We start from the raw sequence: 20649 nt of genomic DNA, 5'->3' as shown, positions 1-20649 counted from the left end.
AGGTTTTTCTTCTATTTCTTCTGTAGACTTTCAAGTTGCCAGAGCAAAAGCAGGTGTCTACCATGAGCAGTTTCAGTGTCATGTCTGGATTGAGGCTTCCTGCAGGCTGTTAGCAATCCATGAGCAGTGGACAGCTTCATTAGATGCAGAAGTTCTGTGCATATCTGAACACACCAAGTTTCTCAAATGCCTGCAGAAACATGTTTGTACAGAGATGTGTGCTGAGATATCAAGCAGCTCTGTTTGTATCTCAGTCTGACTTGAGGAGCTGATGTGGGTTTGTAATGCATTCTTCTCTTCTCTGACTCACCAGTGAAGCAGCCGGCTGGTCTGGTGCTAGTAGTTCTGATCAGAGATTTCTTCCATCAGTGTACCCATTTTCCTTCCCAGTTCAGTCTGACTTGGGTGCAAAGATGCCTCTAGGAGCAAACTTAGCTTAAATTCTGTGAAGCTACTGGAAATCAGTGTTTATTTTTTATCACTGCCTGTGCTTGTGAGATAGAAGACTCTAGAAAAAATGACAAATTTAATAGCATGGAGAAGGGGGAAGATCCACTCCAACGGTATGGTTGCAAAATGCCATTTCTACCTAAAGGCATCTGCAAATATCCGGCAAGAGTCCAAGCAGAACTTTGCTGTTCTGCATTTACTGTCTTCCAGCTGATGCCTAGTGCTGGTGTTCAGCCCCTCCGCCAGCTGGGCACGGGCAGCAAGCACAGCGCGGTGCAAGCTGCTGCTCGCCGCAGTCCTCAGCAGCGTTCCTGCTCTATTTTTGGTGAGTCGGCTGCACAGGGATCGATGCTAGTACAAACGCGAGACCCTTGGGAGAAAAGCGCGTGTGGCAGCTGTGTTTTGAAACTCCCTCTCTTCCCAGCTGTAGGATTGCGGGTTTCTTTGTCCAGGGGGTGCGATTTATAAAACGCTGTCCAGGAGAGAAAGCAAGAGGAGGGGAGGCTGGGGATCCCTCAGGGGCTTGGGCTGGTGGCGTCAGCTCCCCGCAGAGTTTCACCTGCGGGGTAGATGTCATTTGGTGTGTGAGGGGGAAGACATGAGTCATCAACCCCAGAGTCCGTACTACTGGCGGGGTATCAGCAGGGGGGCTGCAGGGCTGCGGGAGGGAGCAAGAAGGAGAAAAGAGCTGATTTCTCCTGCCCCGGTGCCGGCACGCATCGTTCGGTCCCTCGGCTTTGGGCGAGGTTCCCACCCGGAGATGCGCGAGGGGCAGGTGCGACCGGCCGAGCAGAGCTGAGGGCGGCGCAGATCCGCCTGCGGTGGGGACCGATTCCGGCGCTCCCAGGTGCGCAGGGTCCCGGCGTGGGCCCGGAGCAGGCCGCCACCCCCAGGGGCCGCTGGCGACCGTCCCCAGGCGGCCCGGGGCGGAGGCGAGGGCCGGGCCTAGCCGGGCGTCGCGTTGAGGGGCGGGCCGGTCTGCCGGGCGCCCGCCGCGGCGTGTGAGTGGCTCCGTGCGCCCGGTAACCGGCGACAGGAAGCGGTGGGAGGAGGCTGGCGAGGAGGGGGAGGAGGGAAAGCGGCGGCGTTGCGGACTTTGCAGCCGGTGCTGCTGGACTATGGTGAGCTTCGGCGGGGGCTGACACACGGGCAGCGCTGTCCGGCGCGGGGAGCTGACAGGCGGCACGTGTGGGATGTGAGCCCTGCGAGCCGCGCTGCCGGAGGGAGCATGAGCTGTGCCCAGGCCGGCATTGTCCAGGTAAGGGAGGCCGGTGCCGCCCGGCCCAGCCCTTCCCGGGGGATCGAGGGGCGGTGGAGGGGCGGCAGCGGCCTGCCGGGGGCGATGTGTCGGGTACCTTTGTGCCGAGAGACCGGCGGTGCTGCGGGAAGCCGACAGCCGGCTGCGAGCGGAGGGCACTCGTGTGTACGCGTGTGTGTGTGTGCGTGTGTCCGAGGGGCGGCGGCGTGGTTTTGTTCTCCGTGGAGCATCTGGCCTGCCCGCCGAACGGTGTCGGGGCCGAGGGTAGCCGCACGCCGTTTGCATGGTGCGAATGTGGATGCGTGCCGGCGGCGGGGAGTCCCGTGCGGGATTTGCCGTGGTCGTGGCTCTGCCCTTTAGGAGAAGAAACGTCCGAATCTGGTTTTTGGCTCCTTGACAATGCAGCAAAATTTAAGGCACAAACTGCCTTTTTTTTCCTCCCTCCTCCTGTTCTGCTGTAATCTAACCTCAGGATTTCATGTTTTGGTTATTGCATTCTTATGTAACTGCCTTTTTCATCAGCTATTAAATAAAATTATTGTGAGTATGTTAAGAACGTTGCCCTAGCCTCTAGCACTGCAGAATGATGCTTCTCTTGTTTTGTGCCTTCATGGAAAATGGATTTGCATCAAAACAGGCATGTACGATGCGTTGTCTCTTGCTTTGTTTCCTGTCTTTTTATACTTAAAGAAAAAATTACTTGGCCTGGGCTTAGATTTTTGCATCCTGCTGTTCAGAGCTGCAGTAGTGGTTTGTTTTTTTTTGTGTGTGTGTGTGTTTGGGGTTTGTTTTGTTTGTTTGTTTTTAAATGCTGCACTCAGCAGAAGTGCATAGTGAGAGAGTTCAGTGGCCCAGCAGCACCATCATCTCATTCTGGGGGTACCCAGCCATCGGGGCATCCAGCCCTTGGAGGCACCCCACCATCAGGACACAGAACTGCTTGGCCAGGGGTGGCACATAGCAGGTGATCAGCTGTGCTTCTCTGATTAGTATTCATGCCAGAATTGTGGTTAATACAGTAATTCATTTTAGCCCAGGGATTCATTTTGGAAATTTGGATTTTCTACTGTGAAGGGATTATAATTTCTCTATGTAGTACATGTGTTTCATAAAGAAGTGGAGTGCAGTGTGTATCCTGGCTGCTCTCCCTGCTCTGTCTCTGTAGTGTAGACCCATTTGGACAGCGCAAGTACAATGCTGATTTTCACACTGAAACAGGGAGTAGATATAACAAGCAGCATGCATTTTGCCAACACAGCATTCCGCCTGTGATACAGGCTCAGTCTGTTGGTGGGAAAGAGAATACCTGTCCCTGTGGAAGAAATGCCCATTCAGTTTTCTCATTGGGTGAGTGGGAGTCAGCTTAGAATGGTGGTTGCTCCAATGGCCAGCATTTGTGAGGAGTAAGGCACATGACTCGGTGGTTGTGGCATGTTGTATTGCTTGTGTCATGTGTGCAGTGGTGCACATCTGGCTTAGTGTGGCCTGAGCATTGGCCTCCCAGCCTCTTTGGTATCAGTCAGCTCTTTCTCTTAAATGTGCTTGCGTGAAACTGAAATGCGCCAAAGCACAAAATGCACTTGGTGACTTTATCAGGAGCTATAAATACCTGTAACTGGCAGTAATTTGAAACCAAACTATCCACTCAGATTCAGAACATCCTAAATAACAGATTCAAAATCTGTATGCTGTGTTTTTTAAAATGCATTCTGACAAACAATGTGGTACTTATCATGGTCCAGTAAATAACTGACTAAGGTCTGTTAGTAAACAAAGCAATGTATCACTCTGTGGTTTGTATTTCATACAGGTGGTGCACAATCTAGCATTCTTTGCAATCACAAGATGATCCCGGAGAAGCTTCTTGGAGTTCTGCACGTGCTTCCTCTGTCTTTGAGCAGTGTTCATTCATGAAAGCGCTAAATACTTCTCCTTGGCTGCTTTTGTTCATAGCCCTCATACAAACAATGTAATTACTTGAATAGGGACCAAAGTAAGATTTAGCATGTTAGTTTGTTTCTGAGATACTCTGAAAAGCTGGTTCTGATGCTGTGTGAGAGATTCAAGATGGGAGAGTCTTTGTATTGAATACAGTCAGGCCAGGAGCTGTTCTAACAAAGAGGTGATGCTCTTGACCTCATTGCAGCCTTTCAATACCTGAAGGGAACTTACTCCCAGGAGGGGAGTAAACTCTTCGAAAAGGCTGATAATAGCAGGACTAGGGGAAATGGTTTTAAGTTAAAAGAGGGAAGATTTAGGTTGGACGTTAGGGGGAAGTTCTTTACTAAGAGAGTGGTTAGGTCCTGGAACAGGCTGCCCAGGGAGGTTATGGATGCCCCGTCCTTGGAGGTGTTCAAGACCAGGTTGGACGGGGCCCTGGGCAACCTGATCTAGTAAAGGCGTATGTTTGGTGGCCCTGCCAGGCAGGGGGGTTGGAACTACATGATCCTTGAGGTCCCTTCCAACCCGGGTCATTCTGTGATTCTGTGATTCTGTGATCCATTCTTGGAAATCGTTGGAAATCTCAGTCTTGGGGATGCAGGCATTAAGGTTGCCTCTGTGGTTTCAACTCCTGTAAAAGCTACTTAAAAAAGTAATTCTAACAGTACAGCTTCATTAATCCCACCTGCGAGGTAAAGTTTAAACAAAGGGTTTTAGTAAGTAACAAAGTAGTTAGTTGGTCATGGTGGACTTTGCCAGGAAATATAACTTGTTTTCATGGTGACTTTCCTTATGTTTCTCCCAGGGCTCTCTGATCCCAAGTCTTAACCTACTTTGTTTCCCCACATCTAGGGATATTCACAGGACTGATGTCAGCGTGCAGAGACAGGGCATAGAGCTTGACACTTGTACAAGTCCACTGGTTCACTCTCAGATGGGATGCTAGCCAGCTCAGGTCAAAGTGGCTTGTGAAGACCATTGAGAGCTTTGAGATCTAAATGTACGTGTGGCATCCCTGAGTTGATCACATTTCCTGCAGCTGCAGCTCTGCAGTCTGTGTAGTGAGGAGCTCTCCATGTACAGGGACTTATCAACTTTCTCTCTGCTTCCAGGTCCCTGGTGGCCTTGCCACTCCTGGAAACTTCACCACTAGTCACTTCCTTTAGGTCCAGAGTAGCTGCAAGATGGTCCTGCTCCCTCCATCTTGTCTATCTGACTATTCATATTAAAAGACATCGTGACTACCTATTTTCCTCAGGATGTCTGCTGTTTGTTTACGCTCAGCATCTTTCTTGGTGTTGGCAGTAAAGAGATGAGTCAGTTTTACTTCTGTTGAAGGCTTTTTTTTCCACTCATTTCTCTTATGAGGTTTGATGTGCTGTTGTAATTCTGCAGTGGCTAATTGGCCAGCACTGCAGAGATTTGGATTAATTCCTCAAAAATAAATTTCTCCTCGTCTCAGATTTGATGAATATTAATCCTAATAAAGTGTAAGGCCAAATTTTATATACTTCTGCATTTGCCCTAAGACATAAGTAAATGTTTTGGTTTCTCATGGTATACTCATGAAGATGGGGGGCATGCAACACAGGGAAAAGTAAAAGCACAGCCAGGATCAGGGCAGGCAGAGATGCCACCTATCCCATTTGATGTTTTCCAGCTGAATTTTGAGTTCAGCAAAATGTTTGGAAAGAATGAAGAAATGACAAGATTCTTTGATGCAAGGAGCCCCAGGTCATTTTCATTACAGTTAATGAATGGTGGCCAGGCAGCTGTGTAATGGACTTGTAGATGTAAAATGGACTTTGAGTCCATTTTATTTTTTTTTAATCAGGAATGCTTTGGTAGGATACTCCACTGAAGTTTAGGTCAGGGCTGTCTCTCTGGAGGTGTTTGGGCTGCCCCTTGGGTAGGGTGGAGTTCCCCTTCTCATTTGGGATGTTTGTGGCTCCCTCAGCATACAGACTGGTAAGACTGGTCCCAGGCTGCAGGCAGAGTAGGTATGCAGTTGTCAAGGGTGTCAAATTTCTGGGGGTAAGAGAAGGTCTGTGTCCCAGAAGCTTGCTCCCTTCAGATGGAGGCAGGAGCTGGGTTGAGCCAAGCAGTAGCTAAGCCCTGGACTTGGTTCCCCACTGCAGCACCTGGGGCAGCTCCTGCTTGTACTTTCCCTCCAGAGGGAGTAACAGGAGGAAACTTTCCTTCCCAGTACTCTCCTTCCTTTGGTCTCCACCTCACTCCTCATTTTACAGGAGAACAGCAGCTTGGGCTTCTTCCCAGCCCTTCATTCACCAGTCTGGACTATTGCCTACAATGCAGATAAACCTTGAGTTGGCTGGGGGAAGCAATAAAATGGGTTGTTCCTTTAGGCATTAAAAGAAGAGGGAAACCCTCATGCTGGTGTTTGAAATGTCAAAGGAAACAATCAGTTCTGGGCTCCTGTAGGGGACCATTAAGCTCATCACATCACAAAGTTCTCTGAGGATGCGGGCAGGCAGCCTTCCCCTGCTGCAGAGCAGGAGGACTTGGAAGTGAGCATGTGTGCAGCAATCAGAATGCTGCTGCTGAGCACTCAGCGGAGGTTTCATTTCATGCGTTTAGCAAAATGGGCACTCGTTTTCACATTTTCCAGATATTTTTATATTTCCCTGCAGATGCTTACCAAAGACTAGCATTTGTTTTGTTTTAAGCCTGAATTAAAACTCCCATCTAATGTTTAGAGGCAAAAGAAAAAGAAAAAAAAGAAAAAAAAAGTAGGTGTTTGTCCCAGAATTTAAAGCCATTTAAATTTGAGAGCTGTTAACCCATGAAGTGGTGATGCAGCAGAAAACATCTCTTGGAGTGAATCACTTGTGGTTAAAATGGAACAAGTTCTAAAAATAAACAGGTAATTGCTTCAATGTAGTCAATATGGAATATAAAGATGACTGACAGTGATTTGCCATCCATCTCTGTAGCAAGAGTCATCTGGGAAGCCTGTGATGTTAAAGGCATTCGTTTCTATTAGCACTTCTTCTGGTCATTTTGCTAATGAGCTCTTGAACACCAGTACTGATATGTGTCATGTGATATAATTAATTTTTCCATACCATAAGAAAATGTCTGCCATGTGCACCTTCATTTAGGTGAATCAGGCTTCTCAGGTCCCAGAATGTCTGGTTCGACAGAACTATTGCTGCACAGAAAGGAGGAACATGCTGTTTTGTTGCTGGCAAAGTGCTTTCACACATCATCATCTCAGTTGAGAATGGCATCCTGTGATCTTGGGAAGAGCTGTTGTGCTACCCACAACACCTGTTCTGCAGAGAGGAAGCTAGGTGGATACTTCTCCCCAGCATGTGGCAGCAGAGGAGGTGGAGCAAGAAATCATCTGCTTTTCGTGAGGGACAGAAAGAGGAGGGCAAGCAATGGGGAATGCTTTCAGAGACTGTCAGACAAGTTCCCTCCCATGTGTTGGTCAGTTTCCTCTGAGTGCCTGGCTGTATGAATCAGACACATCAAGGAGCTGTTCCGTAGATCTTAAAAGGTAATAGTAATAGTAATAGTCTTGTGTGGGCTGGAAGGGACCTTAGAGATCATTGAGTCCAACCCCTGGGATTCGAGCCTCTGTGCTGCAGAGCGGCACTTCTACCACTTGCGCCAAAGGGGAATTCGAACACCCAGGCCCCAGTGTTGAAATGCGGCATTCCTACCACCTGCACCACCGGGGCACACAAGGTGTTGCCATGCATCCTGTTTCTCCCTCAAACAAGCCATCCTGCCCAAGCCTGTCTCTTCAGCAGAACGCATTCGGCGTGAACTTTGCCGAGCTAGGTAAGAAGCAATGAAGTTGAGGATAATCTGGCTTTGCTTGGGAGCTGAGCACCTGCTGTAAAGTAGTTCCTGAACAATTGGAGCTGCAGTATTCCTCCCTGCTGGACATAGCAAATAGTTGGGGAGGCTGCTACTTACAAGTGCTTGACACAGTGGTGGATGAGATCAGGTGATGGGTCTGAGTGGTCCCTTGGGCAGCTTAATGCTTTCCTTTCCAACCTGGGCCCTGCCAGGACTGGTGGTGTTGTTTGTGACAGTCTTGTGCCTGTGTCTTAAAGCAACCTCAGGAAAATTTAAACTTTTACAATTTATGTTCCAATGCAGAGCATCAATCAAATGTTGGGTTATTTGTCAAACGTCTTCAATGATGTGTGGGGAAAAAAAAAAAAAAAGAAAAAAAAGAAAAAAAAGATGCTGTGTATTTTTAATAAAAAATAAAAAAATATACACTTTTTGTTTGCAGCTGCATGATTGTGTGAAGAAGACAACAGATTTACGCTCTGAAGCAGCATCTTGTTTTTAATAGTGAGATTTAGTTATATTTAAGGTAGAAAGAGGAAGGGAGATGTGGATGAAGTATTTCATCCTGGAGTCAGAACAGCCGTTTCCAAGATTATGCTGTTCCAGACTGGTGAAAGGCCATTAAATCTGCTGCTTTGCTTATAGGCCTGTGGAATCTATGTAAGAATTAGGAGTGGAATCTTGTCATGAACTTAAGTTACTTCATTTGACTTCACTGTGCTCTTGGAAAGGGCATCATGAGGTTGATACCATGATTCAGAAACACTACATACATAACCAGAGTAGAGACCTAAGACTGAGACAAATAAAAGAATTATTAAGTCACATTCTTTGGTCTGAAGGTGAATAAAGCACCTACTAAAGTTATTGGAAACTCTGCTTGATGAAGAGCAGTACCATCTGGCCTTTTGTGATATATGTACTTATGTATTTATTAGTGACGGTGGTGTTGGTTGGTTATTGTTTTGTGGGGGTGTTGAGGCTTGTTTTTGTTTTTTTAAACAAAGCTGAGTATTATAAGGAAGCTCTGTAGTTGCACTGACATTTCATTCTCGTCTTTCTAGCACCAGGCTAAGGTAGAGACAACTACAGGAGTTAGTATCCAGACTGCTATTAGGAGATAATGAACTGAACTGGTTTTCCTTCTTGTTCTCTTCTTGTTAGGCTAGAAAAGAGTTCCAGCATATAAGCACTGGACCCTGTGGCAGAACTCCTTTTCCAAGACCTATTACTATAGTGGCTTATAAGAGTTAGACTGACTTACTCATTTTTGCTTTCCAGTTCTTAACATTGCTTAATGGATTTTGTTTTATGCCTGGAAGGGATACATTCATTCATTCTTATATGAGCTAAGTTCCCACTGAAGAATGATATTTCACATCTGACTGAAGGCAGAATTTCTTCAATAGGTCCAAGGGACGACACGTGGATGTAGAACAATTATCAGCTCCTGGAATTTTACTTTGTATTCCTTCATGCTCCTCAGAACTGTGTCATTCTCAAAGCAAGCCTCCTCAATGATTTTTCATACTCACCTTCTGCCCATTGGTTTCCATTCTCTTTAACAGCTTCCTTCTCGCATTCTTTTCTCCTTATTTCCCTTCCCACTTCCTTCTCCCCTTTCTACTCTGCAAGACCTGCTAGTTGCAAAGCATTGTTATTCTGTCTAGCATGCCTTGCTACACATGCAGTGTTCCTGGGCCATTGTTTAGCTTGGACAATGAGAACGTGTTTGTAGCTCATGCTAATACTCTGTGCCTAATAGAAAGTGTATTAAAAAAAACTCAGTGTCTGTATTTAACAACTATATTGAGATATTCCAAATTAAAAATATATCCCCTAAGCAGAAGTACATGAATGCTAAAATGTTTTTTATCTTTCTGTGCTCAACTGTGTGTAAATCAGAAACAGATGCAGAGAGAGTGCCTGCTTGAGATGCCCTACAACTAGTGTTAAAAAGAATGTATCGATGAAGAGGGAATTGTAAAGGTTGAAATAAGTGAACAAAATCAACAAGCTATTGTGCTGCCAAAAAAATACAGGAAAACCATACCAAAGGTGTGGTGAAATTTTCTGGATGCTTCTGTGGATTCATCTTGCTCTTTGTGCTGCTAAGGTTTGGCTGGAGATCGATTTTAGAGATGGATGAAAGCAGTCTGTGCCTTTTAGGAATCCCATTTAAGGATCAGCTGCTAGATTTGCTTGTCAGAGAAGCATGGTGACTTCCTCTTGTCATTAGCTATAGCATCTTGTCCAGCCTGGAAGATCAGCACAAACCCAAGAGGTCATTGTGGAAGTTCTAGATTGCCCTTGTGCCCTTTCTCCCTTCATTGCATTTCTGCCCATACTGGACACTGTGACTCTAATGCTTAACCTGCCTGCAAAAGTGGCTTTTTGAAGCTTGGGACAGGGGCAGCAGCCCATGCCAGGCTCATTCAGGAACCTCCACTTTTCCCCATCACCATATTGAAAAACAAAAGATGTCTAAAGCTGTCACTGGAAATGGCTGAGAAGTGATTTCCCAAAAGTGGTGGCAGAAAGAAGTTCCTTCTTCAGAGAGAAAGAATGGATGTGATATTTTGAGTCAGAGGTGATATGTCTAAGCCGACATTTGGAAATGGGAATATAAATGTTTCCAGCAGTCTCAGCTCACTTAAAATAATTTGATCACTTCACGTTATTCACGTAAGAGTGTCATCCTAGTGATTATAAAATGTGGAATTTATGTGTACAATGATTTATCAGTATAGTACAGTTGTGGTTTGGGCTCTCAAGTTAAATATATGCCTGCTTTGATCTATTTTTCCCAACTTAATTCTTGCATCTCCGTGTGTGCGTGTGTGTGTTTGGGGGGTGTTTACCTGCCTAGGGAATCCCAGGCTCACCAGAAAGACAGCTTGCCTAGTTTGCCTTGGGATGGTGGTGGCAGCAGGCTCAGGGCTCGTGTGCTTGTAGCTCTTAGGCTCAGCAAGGGAAGAACATGGAGCTGGATGTGTAAGTAGGAGCCTGCTGATTTGCATTGGATCTGCTAGCAGCTCAGAGAGGTCCACGTTGAATAATGTGTTTGGCTGTCTTGTGACCCCCTTGTAATAGCTCTGAGAGATGGATAGGAGATCAATCTGTGTGATGGCCTTCCAATAACTCATTGGGAAGCTAAGTTCATCTCCTTTAACTACCTGGACCAAAAGGGATATAAATACAATACTGATGATCTGAATAATAGCTCATTCCTGCATGATCCTGAGAGGGACACAGATACACCCTGAAACAAAAGTAGAAAGATGGATGTAAACAACTGGAGATCTGAGTTACTGTGTCTGCATGACAAAATGTAGTGACACGATGTAGTGAGCATACCAGCTTATGTCCAGGGGTATTACAGCCATGTTTTAAGCAGTGCTGCCCTAAAAGGAGGCATACTACATTAGCTTGTATTGACTGCATGCTACTGGCTTACTTGCAGACAGCAGCAGGGCTCCTGCTGTGTTCCCCAAGGCTTTTAGTTCTTGCATAATGCAGGCAGTACCAGTGCACTGCTGCATTTCTGCCATTTCTGTAATGCACCTTAAAATCAAATGCAGATCTATGACTTTCCAGGAATGTGTCCTAATAGGCAGGAGGCTTCTCCAGGTGTATGTAACTGTAGGGCAGAATTCATGCCCATCTGGCCAGCTGCTGTCATCTGCATACAGTATTCAAAAATTCATTCAGCCAGAGAGCAAGGGGAAGTATAAGTCTGATTTAAAGGGCTGAGGGGGAGTTTCTGGTGCCAGTGCTTGTTCCAAGGGCTTGTTCATGTATTTTATGTGCTGAATAGCATGTGGGATATCAAGAATGAGGTGTTTTTAGGATGCCTGGGAGCAGAACTGTAGATCTCTAAACACAGTTAATGTGTAAAGCAAGGGCCAGTAGCAGTGTGTGTTGGTTTGAGGATTACAGTTTTCAGCATTAATGCCTAATGCACATCCTGTTCATTTGATCTTGGATTCAAATGTCTGTCATCAATATTAGTCTTCTGACCTCTGTCCTTCCCCATAATTCAGTGTTGTGTCTAACAATAATCTGCATGCTCGTTTGATGTACTTCATGCAGAAGTATGTGTGCTTAAGTTAGCAGACAAATTCTGGATCCACCTGAAGTATCAAGTGTAATGAGGCATAATTCTTATATCATTACCTTGGAGGAGAAATATCATATTTTAGGCCACGGAGGCCTGGCATGGAGTAGGTTTTCTCAAAGACCCCTAGCCAAGCTTAGTGCTCTTGCACACAGACTGTGTTCCTGCAGTGGTGTCCTGGCTCATCTTCTCAGCTTTGAGCTGACTCAGGGCCTCCAGCCAGCCTTGGCAGCTGAGCTCAGCACACACAGGCAGCTTGGGTTGGTGCCTCACCAGAGGGTTGTTTGCTGGAAACAAGAGACTAACCCCTCCAACACCCATTGCACATACTTTTTCAGTTGTACACTGAACTCATGTCATGTATATGTTAGAAACACAGTGTAATTATGAGCATAATGACTGCTCCAGTAAAGAGCTGATTTTGTCTCCATGAAAGCCACCTTGAGGATATCAAGCCTCCTTTAGAAAATGTTCTTTTTACTTGCATCTACTTATGTTGGATCATCCAAGTTTTGATGACCCTTTTGTTGGTTTCTCCCTCTTCCAGGGAAGAAAAGGAATCCAATGATGTGTGAATGTATGGGAAACTGTTGATCACAGCCTGAACCTCTGATTAACCACATGAGGCAAGCAATGAGTCAGCTGCAGGAGCACAGGTGAAGGTAATTCAGCTGTGCTACCGGAAGGGGTGGAGCTTGGCTCCACCTCTCCCAGATCTCATTTAAGGGCTGACTGCCACTAAGGCAGGATCTCTTTCTCTGGAGATCACTCCTGTGGGGAGTTTACTGTACACCTTCAGCGAGCATTTTTCCATTTATCATAGATTATCTTTCTATCACAATAATCTTTCATATGCAATGGTCTGTTTACCTGTTGACTGTAAAACTGTACAATTGTATAACTACAGTGAACAAGCAGTGTAATTGCCTTCTTCAGATAGTTCTGGTGCTTGCACATGTGGTAGGAGGGGGTGGTATATTATGTATTTCTGCATGCAAATTTGCCTGTGGAATGCTTTTTTGGAAAAGAAAAAAAAAAGAAAAAAAAACTTTTAAGCAACCAAAATGTACCTCGTGAGAATGTGTTCGTGTTGCTGCTGTCAACTATTCAAAGGAGCTGGAGCCCTGCAGCCTTTTTTAATGATCAGATCCAGTTGGGGGGCGAGCAGAGTTGGAGGTGTGACGAGGTTGTTGTTGTGCTTCAGCTTTCAGGAAAACTTCAAGACGTTTTTATTTCCTACAGTGCTGAAAAGGAGGCTTGACGTACTCTGCTTCAGAGAGCCACTTCTTAAAAACTATTTCCTGTCTCTAGCACATCATGGCTGTCATCCTGTTGTATTTACTTTGTGGAAGCCTGGGGCCAATCTCACGGGTCCATTTAAGCCACTGGTCTTGCAGTAAGGATATATTTGGCACATGAGTCCTTAAAATAACTAAAAAAAAAGTAGCTGCACCTTCATGTGGGACAGACATTAGTGGAGCACTTTTTTCTTTTCTTCCTCTTGACGGTGCTCCGGTGCTAGGAGCAGTTTTTTCCCTCTTGTCATTATCTCTACTTCCTTCCACATCACAATCACCTTTTCTATAGCTATTGGAACTAATATGTCTATTCTCTCTGTAGCAAGCCTATAAAATGTTGGAGCTTTAAACTTAAGCTGGTGCAAGTTAAACACACTTCTGCTGTTTAGGTCTGTCTGTTTTCAGTAATAAGATGACCTTATTTTTAGTTGCAAGAAGGCTTGTACTTTGACACTGCTGGCCTCATTTGCTGAGGTACAGCAAAGGCAAACTCTTTGCAACTGGTCATTCAAAAGTGATTGTAATAAGGGAGAGATATGACCTATTTTAGCTTTCCTTCTCCTGTGGCAGTGAAATCAAGCAGTGCAACAAATAGAAAAATGGTAGCTTCAGTTAAAGTCTTACTGTTTCAGGAGCTTTTCCTTTCTTTCCTTTTGTGATGATTTGTCTTCTTCCTACAAAGACCTTTTTAATGCCATGTTCTGTGGGTTGCTCCGGTGAGTTGGAAGTCCATCCTCTGGCTGCTTAGTCTGCTGAAACATGCAGGTGGAAAATGCATTTTTTCTTAGTGTGAACGCTCAACAGTGCATTTGTTTAACCAATCAGTTTAACTTATTCAGACCACACTATGCAGCAATAACATAGTAGCTTTTTTTATCTTCTAAATAAAATGAAGAAATTGAAGGTTAGTTTTGTTGTTTTTTTGTTACCCTGATTTCTTTCTGTTTAATTCACCTATCTATTATGTATCTTTACTAACATTTGCCTTGTATTGTGCATATGCGTTTACACTTCAATCTTCCCTTGCCCTGTGCCCCTTCTGTTGGATGATGGGTGGGGTTCTCTGCTGTGAGGGTCACTGGTTCCCCGGCTCCAGTTAGCCACATCATCTGGGCAAAACTTGGAGCTGTCAAACTTTTTATCTGCCCATGGACAAAACAAAAGAGGAACAGCAGAAGACTTATCACTGTGCTTAATGTTATTAGAGGCTGATGGTTGATGACGATTATATAAGAAGAATAAAATTGTGACAAATTCTTTCTATTTTCCTTTAAAGTGTCTTGCATTCCATGGTTGAAAATGGGAATCCTTCTGAGATCATAACTGTGCTGTCTATGCTTTTCTTAGCCATTTTTGGTTTGTAGACTGAGTCTTAAGAACTTAATTAAATGCTTTTTTGGCTGGACTGCGACCCCTACAACCTCCTCCTAGATAACTGAATAGCAAATACAATATAACTCTTCTGTGACCTGTGTATTTGTGGCCTGAAGTTCTTTCATACATTTAAATAGAATTTTCTTTATTTCGTTTTATGCTCATTGCCTCTTGTTTTGTCACTGGGCATGACTGAGAAGAGCCTGGCTCTGTCTTCACTCCCTCCAATGTGCTACCTACATTGATAAGGTTTTCCTTGAGCTTTCTCATTTCCAGAATAAATAATCCTAGTGCATCCTGCTGCTTTTCCAGCCGCTCTTTCTGGAACATGACTCATTTCATTGTGACAGGACACATGCATTTGTGTGGCCGTGTGGAGAACTGCAACAGGGAACTGACCCAGGCTAGAAGTAATCTATTATTTTATGTCATGATTATAACCCAGATGAGATTTATCTGGCTGTTTGAAGAACAGTTATGTCAATGTAAGCAGACAGAAAAAGAATGGAGGGAGGCACGGTATTTCTTCTTGTCATTGTGTACTAGCTTAAAGTGTTTGTGACTGTGACAGAAGTCACCTATGAAAAGATCTGAAAACCTAAGAGTAAAGACTTACCAAGAAACTATAGCAAGTGAGATGGCATTTTGTCAGGGATTACACTAAAATGAAGATGTCGCTGAGAAATTAGTGTAACCCAGTGTAAGAATGACTACAGTGGGTCAAACAAAAGGTTGGAATAGAATTATCTCCACTGTGGCTAAAGGAGAACATGTAGAGAACATAGCAAATGCTTTTGTCTGCCATGAGAAAATAGCCTCTCTATATTATTTTCTTGCTCTCAATTCTAACCATTTTCTATTCATGTGCAGAACTGGGTGTTTGTTTTTAGTACTGTTTAATAAAGATCTGCACCAAGAATCACCTTCTACTTTTCTTTGAGCATATTTATGCATGTATAATACTGTTAAAATGAGTTTCACAGCTCAACTACCCATCCATCACATTAAGAATCCCCTCCTTTAGTCTGTTGTGAGCCTGAACTCTATTGCGCTCCCTTTCTTGTACTGGAAGAGGAGGTGAGCAATCACTTTGCTTCCATTTCATCTTGTGACCGTTGTCATGTCCTTTAACTACTGTTGTCTTCTATATACGAGCTGTTCCTTATCTATGTTCTTATTTTTTTCTCTAAATCTTCTCATAGTCTTCTGTTTGGCCTTCATTTTTGGTACCTGCATACTCTCCTGATTTGTTACTTTTAAACTGTATGCTGTTGCTTTTCAGGTACTCCTTTTGCATTAACTCTGTAAATCCATTCCCTTAATTCTAATTCCAATCCCTGAGGCACAATTTTCTTCTAGCCCTGTGCCTCCCAGTTAGTCATATCTCACTGCTGTGTCATCTGAATCCGGTGAATTCTTCACCATTTCACCTTTTCCCTTAGTTTCCCACACCTTAAGATATAGACTTTTTTATATGTTGTTTGTTTAACAAATGTGAATGTTATTTGCTTAAAAAGAAAAATCCTGTAATCTTGTTGTAGGTTTAATCAAGAGAGAAACTTTCTAAGCCTTGAGAGGATAAAACTGTATCTATTCTGAAATATTAAATAATGGAAGTGAAGAAAAATAGTCCCCCGTGATGATACCTAACAGAAAATTTAATTAAGAAAATGAAGTTGCATTAAGATTGACCTATTGTGGATTGCCAAAAAGCTGGTAGATGAGGGAGAAATTTGATAGCAGCACCTGCCCATCAGTAAGAGGCTGTACAGCATACTCAGCCTGGAGGTAGGATGTTCTGCAGAGTGGCTTGAAGCCATGTTTACTCTGCTGCTGAAGGCTCCTTTCAGTACTGCAGGGAGCACGTCTGACCTGTGGGATGGCATACAAGTTCCTTGGAGTGGGCTGGTGGGAGCCTGTGGCCATGCAGCAGCCCCTGCCATTGCCTCTCCTTGGCCGCAGTTCTGAGGCAATGGCTGCTTCCAGTGGGTAGAAGGGAGCTGCAGTCTAGTGCATGGCATTTGTTAAAGAACTGTTCAACAGCCATGCTATCCATAAGTCTGCATCTTGAGCAGAGTGGGCAAGTTCACCAGTGCTTTAGTAGGTTTATGTTGCATTGAGTTGAGGTTATTTCTCCATGTATGGTCTGCTCATGTCAGAAGGTGAGAGGGCAGCTATCAGCATGCAGAGGGCCAGCCAAGATGTGAATAGCTCTGTGTGATGACAGACATCGAGGAAACAGCAAAAGCTGTTATTTAGGTGGGTTCCTGCTGCCCAAGGCCTAGTAGAGGCGTGATGGGGAGCTGCTAACCTGTCCTCTCAAAGGTGCAGTGTGGAGAGCTGGGTGCTGAGACAGTGAATCCAGATTCATTTTCAGCTGTAGAAGGGAGGAGTTTCATCATTCATTCCAAATGGGGAAACTGTGGAAAAAGTATATGAATGGAGGAAGAAGGAATGTACAGGACTTTACCTTTGACCCTTTACTCACCTAGGCAATGCTTTTGAAATTCATTTGACTCATGGGGTCTTTAATAAACCGGGAGAATAATGTTCAAAGGTAAAGGCTGAAATGTTGGGCACAGTTTCTATAATGATATGTGATTTCATAAGTTGACTGTCACTGCTGTAAGGGCTGGGCCATTGCTCTTGTGCCCGCCATAGTGACTGGATTTGTCTCAGCAATTATAAGGTATTCACTCAATCTCACTGTTAGTGTAATGGCTAGCAAAAGCATTATTTATCCCTTTGCTCTGAGTGACTACTGCTTCCATAATCTGTTTTATACTAGTTAGCCTTTAGTTTAATGTAAGTGATTTTTTCTCACTTCTCACGTGGCAAAGAGGGTACCTGCCATTGCTCTTGTCCCATTTGTCTTTCATTGCAGATGAAAATAGAAGGAGAATTTGACAAGAAATTAAAGGAACTATCATATCTTGTTGTGTCCCACTGTCTTCTGCAAATCTTAATAGGAGGTATGCAAATGATAGAAAATGCCAGTTGGAAAAACACCCCCATATTCGAATACTTTATTGCTGTGTAATTCTGCAATTACAAGAAATCAAATTCTGACCACTTAGTTATTTTGCTTGGCTTTTGTTTACTTATATTTTGGCTAGAAGCTCCTTGGGAGCTCAAATGCTTCTCAGGATGAGGATTCCATAGACTCTCATCAAAACATGTACCTGAGCTTCTCTGATACCATTAGAAAGTTTTTAATAATATCTAACATTGATTCTTGCTGTATAATCAGTCCTGTTGCTTCTCATCCTGTCTACTGTGGGCACAAAAAGAATGTTTTCTTTGCAGTAGCATTGTGAACAGTAAATCATGTTACTTACACCATTCCTCTCACTCTACCTCCAGGCTTTCTAACTTTTTTTTTTTTTTTTTTTTTTTTGCTAACCAGTGCCAGTTTCTTTGAACGCAGTGTCCAGGAGCAGATGTAGTACTGCAGTTCAAGCTTTGCTAATGCTCATTACAGTGGGAGGATGACTTCAAGCATTCTGCGGGCCACAGCCCTCTTTGTTCCAACCTCCTCTTTTGTCTCTTGCTCAATAGCTTGACTGTGACATGAGTTCAGTTTGTCATCCGCTCTTACCAACGATTCCTCTCCCACAAGACTCCTACCTTGCTAGGGGTACTCTTAGTTATATTTATGCAATTGCTTTGTTTGTATAGCTTTGTGCTTCTCTTCTGTTGTTTCGTTTTTTCCAGTTTCTCCAGTTTGTCAAGATCATACTGGATTCTGTCCTCCAGCATATTTGCAGTGTTTGTCTGCAGAATTCAAGCCTATTTCAGTTAAAGCTTACTCCTACTTTGTTATCCAGGTAAAGAAACCACTGAGCAGGGACAGCCTGCAGGATCTACTGAACATGTGCTACAGTTTGTACAGTGATGTCTGGATATTGCTCACTGAGTTTTCCATCTAGCCTGAGATATTTTCAACTAGATCATATTTTTAAAACTTTCTTGTGGGATTATTGTGTGAGATTATATAAAAAATCTTATTTGAAGCCACGATATTACTTATTTGTGGGTGTGGGTTTTTTTTTTTTTTTTTTTTTTTTTTTTTTTTCCCTATAGCCACAGAAACTATCACTTTGCTACAAGAGGAAATTAAATTGGTTTGAGGTGATTTTTTTTTTTTTTTCTTGATGAATCTTTTTTTTTTAACATCCCGTCCTCAATCTCTTGATGTTTTTTTTTGGGTTTGGCCCACTGTAAGAGCTCTTGGGATCTCTCAATAAAGTAAATGCCTACCAGAGTGGTTATAGTCCAGGCACTGTTTATTCTTTTGTCTAGACTTTGAAGTCTCTGACCTGGCTCAGAGTTTGCCTTTGTGTCCTGGAGAAGTGTCTGGTATGTATGAACTCTAAGCAACAAGATGGTACAAATTCAGAGTCTGGTAAGAAGAAAAAAGCAACAGCTAAAAGACATTTTTGTTGCTGCTGTTGTTGTTGTTCCCTGGGTTCTACCACAAGGTATGTAAAATTAATGAACTGGTCAGGTATACTGCGTACCAACAGCCAGTTCTATGATAGGTGCGACAGCACTAGCTGAGGAAAGAGCATGAAGTGTTTTTTCATGTTATTTACATCATACCTAAGGAGAAGAAATACTGTTACTGCAGATGAATATCTTCCCCCATGACCTCAAGTAATCTGTAGCCAAACCAGTGAGACTGAGAAGAAAGTGGAATATATAGCATAAACTTAATTCTGTTCATGATATGGTGAAAACGAATTTCCTGTAGTTTTATAATCTGCCTTTGCCAGTCTGAGTGAAAAGAAAGATCTTTTTAGATGAGAATCCTCAAACGCTGTTTATCAGTATTCCTGTTTATTATTATAATGTAGATATGTGAAATGGAACAATCAGAAGGGGAGCAACTCAGCAAATCAGTGCATCTTAGTACAGGTGTATTGCAAGATTTACACTGTTCCCCATGACAGTGAGATCAGTTAGATCCTGGCTGGTTTTGGAAAGGGGCACTGAAGGATAATAATCCATTTTTAAAAGGCTTTGTGGTGTTTTTCTTTAAAAGAAAATTAAAAGTAAAAAGTTTATTTGTGAGTTGTCTATGAATCCTAAAATTTATTCTTGTCTAAAATATACATTATTTACAGAAAGTTATTTCTCGCCAAAATTGAATTTAGTTACTAGAAGTTATTTTATTGCTGAATGATTACAAAAAATACTTCCTTTTTATTTTGTTTAGTGACTTTTTCCAGTTTATTTGTTCCCCAGATTCTGAAAACAAGCTGCATAGCACACAACATTGATTTGTCAGGTAGTAGAGAGGCTTTTCTGCCCGTGTGTTAGAAGTGTTGATCATACATATAGACTTGTGGAATTCACATTTGGAGTGCCTTATATATCTGGGAAAATATAGTTTTCATAGGATTTCAGGTTTCAGCAGCCTCTGTGGAGCTATTCAACATTCTCATATCTCTCTTGCTGAATCTGTTTTCTCTGACAAAGATTTAGATACATTGAAGCAAGAAAACTCTGCAAGATGGTTAGAAAGACTCTGTGTAAAATTAATTTGAATGGGCTTAAGGGCAGTCTATCAGATTTTGTTCAGGGAGCCTAAATGATTAGGATTTAGCTACTGGGAGGATTTAAGATACCTCATAAGTCTTTAAAGTAATTTAGTGGTGGCTTTTAGTTATGGCTGGTTCTTTTCATTTAAAGAATGCAGAAGAAAGAAATGGCAGGTTTTTGGAGTTCAGGAAATGAGTACAAGATTTTTGGTAACCACCATATACTTTAAAAAGAGACCTAGATAAATTTCTATTTACTTTATTTTGAACTGATCTTCAGTTTCTTAGTTGTCTCCTTAGTTGAGGCCCTAATCTGACTACATGTGTATGTTATGAGTCATTTTTAATTCAGTTATCTTATTAAACATATGCATTTTATGCAGTTTTTGCAAGTCATTGCGGTTAATAGTCTTTTTCCCCCTCTGCCATGCGTTTTAAAATTATTTGGTTGGGAAAAATAGCTGGGCTGGCATGTTTTGGTACCTGGATAGTCTAAGAATGAATTTATTAGATTTTCATGTATGTTGTTAATCACTTTGAAAAATTTTGCTACCCTCCTTCCAAGAACATCATTGAAAACAAAGTGACACCTCAGGGAGCACTATATGAATTATTAGTAAGTTTTGATAGCTTAGTAGTGGCCTTGATTTTTGTCACTACTTTTGTTACATTTGCTAGTATTTCAAAACATTCAGTTTTCAAGGAAGAATTTCTCCTCTCCAGTTCATCTTCTTGCCTTCCTTAGTCTACTGAGATGTGAGGCTGGGTTTGACATCGTCTCCATGGCAGCACACATTAGTTCTCATGGCAACATATTTCACAAAACAGACCTACAAC

The 20649-nt window shown here is 43.1% G+C and overlaps 1 protein-coding gene across 15 annotated transcripts in view; it reads left to right on the top strand.

The window, feature by feature from the left end:
* Nucleotides 1-1427: 1427 nt before the first annotated feature.
* Nucleotides 1428-20649, top strand: part of HECW1 (HECT, C2 and WW domain containing E3 ubiquitin protein ligase 1) — a 203647-nt gene continuing 184425 nt past the window's right edge. For 6 of the 15 annotated variants that reach the window (XR_004306356.1, XR_004306357.1, XM_032442999.1 and 3 more), the window contains exon 1: nt 1466-1708. Coding sequence is in view for 10 of the 15 variants with exons in the window: in XM_032442999.1 (XP_032298890.1) it covers nt 1679-1708 (30 nt within the window). In the remaining 5 variants the exon portion in view is untranslated. Of the gene's footprint in view, nt 1709-20649 lie in introns of all 15 variants that reach the window. The other 9 variants (XM_032442995.1, XM_032443005.1, XM_032443002.1 and 6 more) reach the window with 6 other exon arrangements.

The sequence above is a fragment of the Coturnix japonica genome, chromosome 2 (assembly GCF_001577835.2).
Source record: "Coturnix japonica isolate 7356 chromosome 2, Coturnix japonica 2.1, whole genome shotgun sequence".
In the NCBI taxonomy this organism is placed as follows: Eukaryota; Metazoa; Chordata; class Aves; order Galliformes; family Phasianidae; genus Coturnix; species Coturnix japonica.
This window is presented reverse-complemented; position numbering and strand designations above follow the sequence as displayed.